The 9,780-nt window shown below is 35.0% G+C and overlaps 1 protein-coding gene across 1 annotated transcript in view; it reads right to left on the minus strand.

Moving 5' to 3' along the window:
* The window catches only part of LOC139495437 (uncharacterized), an 82,847-nt gene extending 73,343 nt beyond the window's left edge, over positions 1-9,504 (minus strand). The window contains exons 1-4 of the mRNA XM_071283723.1: positions 9,451-9,504; positions 8,201-8,291; positions 5,815-5,983; positions 3,426-3,645 (exon numbers count right to left, since the gene is read on the minus strand). Of these exons, the coding sequence (XP_071139824.1) occupies positions 3,426-3,645; positions 5,815-5,983; positions 8,201-8,291; positions 9,451-9,504 (534 nt within the window). The remainder of the gene's footprint in view (positions 1-3,425; positions 3,646-5,814; positions 5,984-8,200; positions 8,292-9,450) is intronic.
* Positions 9,505-9,780: the final 276 nt, after the last annotated feature.

The following is a 9,780-nucleotide window of genomic DNA, read 5'->3' on the forward strand; positions in this document are numbered from 1 at the left end:
ATGTACAGCTAACAATTCTTCCATACAACAAATATAGTTGACCTATTGCTTATAGTATAAGAAAAACAGACCAAAACACAAACTTAACACGGAGCAATGAACCGTGAAAATGCGGTCAAGGTCAAATAAAACCTGCGCGAATGACATATAGATCATTAAATATTTCCATACACCAAATATAGTTGACCTATTGCATATAGTATGAGAAAAACAGACCAAAACACAAAAACTTAACTATAACTACTGAACCATGAAAATGAGGTCAAAGTCAGATGACACCTGCTAGTTGGACATGTACACCTTTACAGTCCTTCCATACACCAAATATACTAAACCTATTGCTTATAGTATCTGAGATATATGGACTTGACCACCAAAACTTAACCTTGTTCACTGATTCATGAAATGAGGTCGAGGTCAAGTGAAAACTGTCTGACGGGCATGAGGACCTTGCAAGGTACGCACATACCAAATATAGTTATCCTGTTACTTATAATAAGAGAGAATTTAACATTACAAAAAATCTTAACTTTTTTTTCAAGTAGCCACTGAACTATGAAAATGAGGTCAAGGACATTGGACATGTGACTGACAGAAACTTCGTAACATGACGCATCTATATACAAAGTATGAAGCATCCAGGTCTTCCACCCTCTAAAATATAAAGCTTTAAAGAAGTAAGCTAACACCGCCGGGGATGTTGACCCTTTACAAGTTTTCAAACAAGAGGGGGTGGGGTGAGCCCCTAGGGACATCACTTTTATTTCATTTCATTTGTTTTATTGTCCCCTACAAGAATATATATGGTTTAGGGGTGGGGATCTGGACCGTTTACAAGATAATAGCACATTCTCAAATTGAACGGGGTGGGGATGACCCCCAGGGACTTCCCTTTAATGTCATTTGATTTGTTTTATCATCCCATTCAAGAATATATATGGTTTAGGGGTGGGGATCTGGACCGTTTACATGATAAAAGCATATTCTCAAATTGAAGGGGTGGGGATGACCCCCCAGGGACTCCCCCTATATTTCATGTGATTTGTTTTATTGTCCTATAATCATTGTATCTATCACTTACAGTTTTCAAGTTATATTCATTTGAAAATTTTAGAAAATAAAATCCCATAGGGTTCTATAGTAAATCCCTCCCTCCTTTCTACCCCCCAAAATACCCCTTAATAGACCCCAATGCACAAACAAAAGATTGATGGCTCACCTAGACATATTAGTCTACCATTTTATGAAATCCTAAGTCAATCTGACAAGTGGTTTAGGAGAACCGCTGCAGACAAGTTCATTTTTAAAGTGGCGGAAGAAGAGGAAGAAGAGGAAGAATAATAAAAATAATAAGAACTGACCAAAAACAATAAGTCTCCAAACTTTGTTTGGGAGACTTAATAATAACCAAAAGCTGCAAAATTTACTTAAAATTACCAATTCAGGGGCAGCAACCCAACAACAGGTTGTCCGAATCGTCTGAAAATTTCAGGGCAGATAGGTCTTGACCTGATCAACAATTTTACCCCATGTCAGATTTGCTCTAAATGCTTTGGTTTCAAAGATATAAGCCAAAATATACATTTTTCCCCGTGTTCTATTTTTAGCCATGGCGGCCATCTTGGTTTGATGGCCAGGTCACTGGACATATTTTTTAAACTAGATACCCCAAGGATGATTGTGGCCAAGTTTGGTTAAGTTTGGCCCTGTAGTTTCAGTGGAGAAGATTTTTGTAAAAGTTTACAGACGACGGACGACGGACGTCGGATGCCAAGTGATGAGAAAAGCTCACTTGACCTTTCAGGTCAGGTGAGCTAAAAAAGTGGACAAGAATGGCCAATAAAATTTTCGGGTTGCGGTGATTTTACCAGGTCGGTCGTGGGCGGGGAAACAAACAATGTTTTATTTTTGGCCTCACTGATCCATGAAATGAGGTCGAGGTCAAGTGAAAACTGTCTGACAGACATGAGGACCTTGTAAGGTATGCACATACCAAATATAGTTATCCTATTACTAATAATAAGAGAGAATTTAAAATTACAAAAAATCTTAACTTTTTTTTTTAAGTAGTCACTGAACCATGAAAATGAGGCCAAGGACATTGGACATGTGACTGACTGAAACTTCGTAAAACAAGGCATCCATATACAAAGTATGAAGCATCCAAGTCTTCCACCTTCTTAAATATAAAGCTTTTAAAAAGTTAGCTAACGCTGCTGCCGAATCACTATCCCTATGTCGAGCTTTCTGCAACAAAAGTCGCAGGCTCGACAAAAACTGCATTTTATCCCAATGTCCTATTTTTAGCAATAATACATATATATCTAAGAAATTTGAAAAAAAATAAGTGATATGTGATGTACATGTTCCTTGTACACTCAAAATACCCCTGGCCCATTTTATCAAAATTTGGGCTAAAAAGACAGACATGCTTAGTAATAAAAATAATTTTGTCACACTTAATTTGTTGAGCTTGAAATTTGGTATTGTCGTCATTTGAGCATGTTATACTGAGTCATGCACTTAAACAAAGCCAGATAGGTCATAAAACAAAACTTTCTGGTGACTTCCTTATTCTTCTGACGTTTCAGTCTCAAAGAAAACTTGTTCTGGTAAAATGGTGAATGACAAAACATTTGAAAAACTTAACAACCAATATAAAATTGCAATGCTGAGTTGCCTCATAAACATTTAACTAATATTCCACTCAGTGTTTTTCACAAATTATGATTCAATAAAATTGACCATTCATCTGGCCTAATATAAGTTAGGTATTGATGAACAGTTTTGTCTCTGTTCAGTAGCCAACACTTTGGTGTTGACATGAATATAAATAATGTGGTAAATCTTATTCCAAAATTACCAATTCAGAGGCAGCAACCCAACAACGGGTTGTCCTATTCATCTGAAAATTGTAGGGCAAATAGATCTTGACCTGATAAACAATTTCACCCCATGTCAGATTGCTCTAAAAGCTTGGGTTTTTGAGTTATAAGCCAAAAACTGTAATTTACCCCTATGTTCTATTTTTAGCCATGGGGGCCATCTTGGATGGTTGGCCGGGTCACCGGATACTAGATACCCCAAAGATGATTATGGCCAAGTTTGGTTTAATTTGGCCCAGTAGTTTCAGAGGAGAAGATTTTTGTAAAAGTTAACAGACGACGCTGGACGACGACGACGACAACGGACGACGGACGCAAAGTGATGAGAAAAACTCACTTGGCCCTTCCGGCCAGGTGAGCTAATGACGTGCTACACCGATTATTCAGTGTGCCCCACATTTTTGTGTTATTTCATCATAGACAGACAAAATATTATAGTCATTCCTTAAACATGTTATTAATAAATAACAAATTCACAATAAAAATAGAAGCTGTCTTATAACACACAGTTGCGTAAAATGCAATGCTGTTAATACATACTAGTATATTGGTGATTTTTGACTTCCTCCTCCATGGCAGGTATTTAGATGTTTCACCATAATCATAACGGAGTTCCTCTCCTGTGTTTATGTCTCTAACAGCAAATAAAGCCAAATGGGGCCTGTCTTCAACATCAATTCTTTTCATAACAGAGTTTTTTTCAATACCTATACCATCATTTACATATCTGGCTTTAAGCCTAGAAAATGTGCCATCAATGCTAAAAGAGAACAGAATACAACATTATCAACATGAAGTAACAAATTGGAAAGTGTATCCATCAGACACAGATGATGCCCCTTCTTTCATGTAAGATTATAAAGGGACATAACTCAAGAACAGTAAAAGTAACACATACAGTTTACTATATTTGTACTTAATCTGTGTTTTGTAGTATGAATAAGCATTATGTATAAGTTTCATGACATTTGATTTAGGCAAACTTAAGTTATAAAGAACAAATGTGAAAAAATCAGCAATTTCTCCATTTATAAAGGGGCATAACTCTAGAAAAGTGAAAGTGATCCACCAAATTTCAAATTTGATCATAGTACAGGGGTCCAATTGGCCCTGGTCCGGTGGTCCGAAACCAGTATAATTTGCATCGGACCAGTAGATTTTTTCAGCGGGTGGTCCGGCGGACCAGTAGAAAGGAGTATGTTCGATAAGGCCCTAAAATGACCCCCTTTTTAGTGTAAATTTCAAATTGGAATTTATTGACTAATATCACGATAAATTATAGCTAATACATTGACTAGATAGGATATAAGCCATTTTGTTGAAAATTTTACATTTCTGCGTTTCATTATGACGTCACAAGTTGTACTCATATTGATTTTTCACGAAAAAATCAATGAAAATGGGTAAATTTCCAAAGATTATTTGACAGGAAACATAGAGCGCATACGTCGACAACAAAGATTTTTTAAAATAATGTTTATGAAGACATTTAACATGTCTTATTTGAATATTAAGCTTGTCGACCCATGCGCTCTATGTTTCCTGGTCATTTATTTGGTTGAAATCCAGCTGATTTTGTCAAATTTCACCAAAATCCCTTATCTTGACCTTTTTGGGATGTAAAAATCAACGTGTTAGAATTAAACTTTGACAAAAAACAGCTCTGTTTAAACATTTTCACATGTCTTTAAGGCAACTTAAAACAATTAATGTCTTGTAACCATGAACTTTATAATTGGGGCCAAATATGGCACTTACCGAACTTACTCCTTTGTCGATAAAAATCACAGATTGCATCGCAATCTCGGTTTGTGACAGACCTAGATAAGAAATGGATTTTTGTAACGGGATCTTAGAATTTTAAGTTAGATTTTGTTCTTGCTCGTGAACAATCAGAACAGCACAAAAAAATCTACCCGAATAAAGGAGAGGAATGCATTTTCTTGACTAACATATATGTAAAAGAAAGCATGAAAATAAAAGAAAACATCAGAAGCCTGTAATTCAGTGGTTGTCGTTTGTTTATGTGTTACATATTTGTTTTTTGTTCATTTTTTTACATAAATAAGGCCGTTAGTTTTCTCGTTTGAATTGTTTTACATTGTCTTATCAGGGCCTATTATAGCTGACTATGCGGTATGGGCTTTGCTCATTGTTGAAGGCCGTACTGTGACCTATAGTTGTTAATGTCTGTGTCATTTTGGTCTTTTGTGGATAGTTGTCTCATTGGCAATCATACCACATCTTCTTTTTTATATCTATCATTTATATAATTTAGTGTTTGTCAAATTTTTATGAATGTCATTTTTGCAGGACCAGTAGATTTGGTGCCGGACCAGTAGATTTTTAGTCCACTGGTCCGGCTGGCCATTACACAAAAAAGCTTAAATTCGATCCCTGTGCATATATATAAGTTTGGTAACATTTGTTTGAGGCAAACAAAAGTTAGAGACCAGAAACAAAAAATTCAGCTATTTTTCCATTTGTAAAGGGATTTTAAATTCTAGAACGGTATAAGTGACACTACTGAAATTTTAACTTGATCTGTGTTCTGTGGTGATGACCATTGTGTTAAGTTTCTTAACATTTGGTTTAGGCAACCTAAAGATAGAGAACAAAAACCAATTTTGGCATTTAGGGGAATACGTACATAATGATAGATAAACGGACAGACAGACAGACAAGGGTAAAACTGAATGCCCCAAAGATGCTACAGTGAGGGTATGACAAGTATTTCTAAAGAGTTCATCTGTCTTTAAAAGACTAATTTGGACAGGGCTTTTTGTTCCATAAGTGAACCTTGTCCTTTATTTTTTATAAGTTAATTTAATTCTATAATAATAAACATGATAAAATTATCACTCTCTACTTAAAATCAAAATCATATCATGAGTCATCAATTGACATTTCCTTAAATTTACAAATTTACCTCATTTTTTTTTCATCTTTATTTTTGAAAAAAAACACATAACAACCAATGCCACTTGCCACATGCTCATCCAGCCTACTGACACCTTCTTCGCTGGAAAGCAACTCTCCTTCATATTCAAGGAGAAAATCTCCTTTCTTAAAATTTCTGCTTGTAAACACCCCTTTTCCTAAAATTAATTAAAAGGATTTGTCACAATTGTCTTTGGTTAAAATTGGTGACAAAACTCTATTTGTTAGCCTGTAGATTAGATAAGGTATATTAAGTCACTCCCCTCTAAAGTCACATATGGGTGACTAAGAAATAGAAATATGGTCATAATTGATATCCCTCCACCCAACAGTGAAATCCTCATCAAAAATGGGGTGTTCATTTACAAGTTGGCAGTCACATCATGTCAGATTGGGGACGTTAAATCCAATGCCTCATGTAAAGAGATGGCCAGACTCTTTACTTGTTAAGAACCCTGTCAACAACTTTTTGAAGGGTCTTCCAGTGGTCTGTTGCTAGGCCTAATTTCTGTCCCTGTCTAATACCTTCATTTTCCTGTGGCAGTCTTCCCTGACCTTCGTCCCAGACAGCCTCTATGACAGGACCTACCTATTGTTTTATTGTTCATTTCTTCTCGTCTTGAACATGGATGGAATTATTTGCCACAGTTTTTTTTTTTACATCAACCTTAAAAGTTTTAAACTTTGAATGCACTGTCAATTTAATTTAATTTCTAAATCATGTGATAAAATGCTTAACCCATTGGCTCCCAATCCAATCAGTCTTCAAGTTGTGATTACATCAGACATTCCTAAAGGTTGCACGTCTGTAAAAATTGACATATGATCTTATTTTAAAGCTAAAACTATACCACTTCTACTATGAAGTTTTGAACAAAAAATTATACCGGATTGGAAAGATCAAATCCACTACTCTACATCTAGACACATTTAAAGAATTCTTTGAAATAGCAAATGGTAATCACGCTTAAGTTCACATATTTTGGATACAGAAATGATATTTCTGGACACTGTCATTTATAAGTGACTCAATTAAGGGATACCTCATTACAAGTATATTATCAACTGTCATGATTTATTTACTGTGGTCAATAAAGTCTGCATTTGAGAGGATGTGATTCCAATTAATATTATTATACTTCACATCAAAATGCCATATTTAAATTGGCTAAGAGGGAGATAATTTACTCTATCCCATGCATAAGCGGGAGACAATTTTTTGAATGTCACCCTCTTGTCCATAGATAAAGTAATAAAAGACAATGCTTTTAAGTTCTATGTTTTGGCTCATATTTTATTATTTTACTGTCAAAATAAAAAAATACAACATCTTGTTTGACTTCTGTAGATTTTTCTAATACATGACTACCAGTAACATTATTATGCATCAGTGACGTCACAGAAAATGCTTTAAAAAAAATTCAGGGATCTCCATGGCCTGATTAACGATATCAACTGCTTAAATTTGATAAATCACATTATTCACATAAATCAATAAATTGCAATTTAATTAAAAAAAAATGATTGAAAAGGAAACATTTGCAAGTATAATAATGTCTAAAATAAAGAAGTTGTTCCCCCAACCTTTTCTTAATTTGAGGACAAATAGCAAAAGTTGGCAGTTGATGATTAAAACTGTGTATCAATTCAGTGTCTGCAAATCATTGAAACTGTTAAACACATGATACATATGTCTTCAATCTCAGAATTTTGCATGATCTCCAAATCCAGGGTGATCACATATAATGATAGCTGATAGTTTGATGAAAACCAAGCTGATTTGAAAAGGTTATAAAAAATATTCAAGATGCCTAACTGAATTTAATCATTTTTTTTTTACCTATTTAAATTCTTTAATTTCACAGCAATGAACCAAACTACCAACTTAACTGCAATTTTATTAGATATATATTAAATTAGTTAGATGGGCTGATTTACACCAAACAAGACTAAATTGGAAGGTCCAGACTAGTTGAGACTTAGTTGAGACAGGTTGAGACTAGTTAAGGGAGGTCAAGACTGGTTGAACCTTGGTGGAGACCATATCAGACTACACAAAGATCAACAAGTATTGAAACAGACTAATTAAGTACAGTTGAGACCTAGTCCAGAAGAGTAAAGTACAGTTAAGTACTGTTCAGACAATATCAAGACTAGTCGAGTAAAATGTGTGCTCGACTTTACCAAACGCATAAAACTTTGCTCAGTGCCCGGAGCACAAAAATCATGCTCTAAACATGAAATCCAACAATTTGATAGGTGATTTTCGAGTATGAGTACAAAAAACTGACTCGAAAATTTTATGACAACAAGGTGGTCTTTTCAGACTCTGAGCAGTTTGTAGTGTATAGACTAACATTACTGACAAAACTCACCTATGTTTGGAGTAATTTCTCTAACAGCAAAGCCCTCCTTGTCTTCACGCTTTCTTATATAGAACTCTGCATCTATCACTGGATTAAACTCCTAATGAAACAAGAATCTAATTCAATTTATTAAATGCACTCCCATATTTCAACTGAAATTACACATATATATCACAGTTGAGCTACTGACAAAATATGAATTCATTCTGTTCAGAGGTACTATAACTGGCAGGGAAGACTTACGTACTCGGCTTCCTTTTCACAGCAAGCTGCTATCCAGTGGTGAGGCTGAAAGCGAAAGTGACAAGCACAAACACAAACACAACAACAACACACTGTACACATCATACAATCATTCCAGCAGCATTGTCTGATAATTAAATCGAAATCAAAGAAATATATACAAAATATATACTGCATTTATGCTTCTGTAGAAACTAATAATAATTGAAGTCAGAATATTTTCATAGTTGCAATTTAGAAATAAATATTCTAAGACAGGATACTCTGCTCTGGTATTTTTAAATATTCCTTTGTAAAAGGAAACACAATAATTAAATCTGAATAAATCCTTGCATCCTACAAAAAAAAGATGTTGATATATAAACAATAATCATTATATTTCAACGTTAATAATTTCATACTGTTTAAGTAAGGTTTTATAAGTATTATCAGTGGTCTCGTTAGCCCAAATTAGAAGGGCGCCGTGCCCTGGGTGCCCTAAGTTCGCCCTGTGTGTCCTCAGCCGCGCCCTTCTGCCCTGACGCCGTTTTCTGAAAAACCTTTGTGCCGTTTTGGTAAAATTGCCTTTTGTTTCATCGATTTCTTATCAGAAGTTAAATTACATATATGACACCTGGTGATTACCCCCAGGTAACCAGGTTAATCATGTCATTTATAGGCAGATCCAGGGGAGGGGCTGGGGGGCCCGGGCCCCCCCCCTTTCGTGGGAAAAATTTGGTTGATAACTTGATTATATAGGGAATCACTGAAGCATGACTGGAGCAGGCCCCTTAGGTCAGTCAGCGGGCCCCCCCTTAGGCAAAGTTCTGGATCCGCCACTGTCATTACAATCAATGATTGTGGATAAGACTTCAAAGGTGTTAATTAGTAGGTAATTTAATTAAGACAATGTACCTTTTTGTCATAAATATGATGAATGTGTCCGCATTTTCTTTTCGATCTCCAAGTCACAATGGAAGAGTGTATAAATGAAGACTTTCATGAATTTAGAATTGAATTGAAGTAATCAACTTTGCCTTCACAGAAACATCGTCCATCTCAACTTGTGAGCGACGAGCAGACGTAAACATGTTGGAAATTAATTTTGGAGTTACTTCCCCTGAAAAAGCTTATTACAAAATTGTGCTCCTAAAATATTATCTAGCACTAAAAATAGAAAAAAATAACCAATTGAATACAAAATTATATAAGAATGTTACCTTAAGGATACTAACTGTCTTTGAACATACAAAAAAAAATATGTTGCAAATTATTTTTGATAATCATACTTTTGGCAATCCATGTTTTATACATTCTCAATTAAGAAATATGTATAGATTAATTATATGAACGGAGTCAAACTATCA

This window comes from Mytilus edulis, chromosome 11, assembly GCF_963676685.1.
Source record: "Mytilus edulis chromosome 11, xbMytEdul2.2, whole genome shotgun sequence".
Classification (NCBI taxonomy): domain Eukaryota; kingdom Metazoa; phylum Mollusca; class Bivalvia; order Mytilida; family Mytilidae; genus Mytilus; species Mytilus edulis.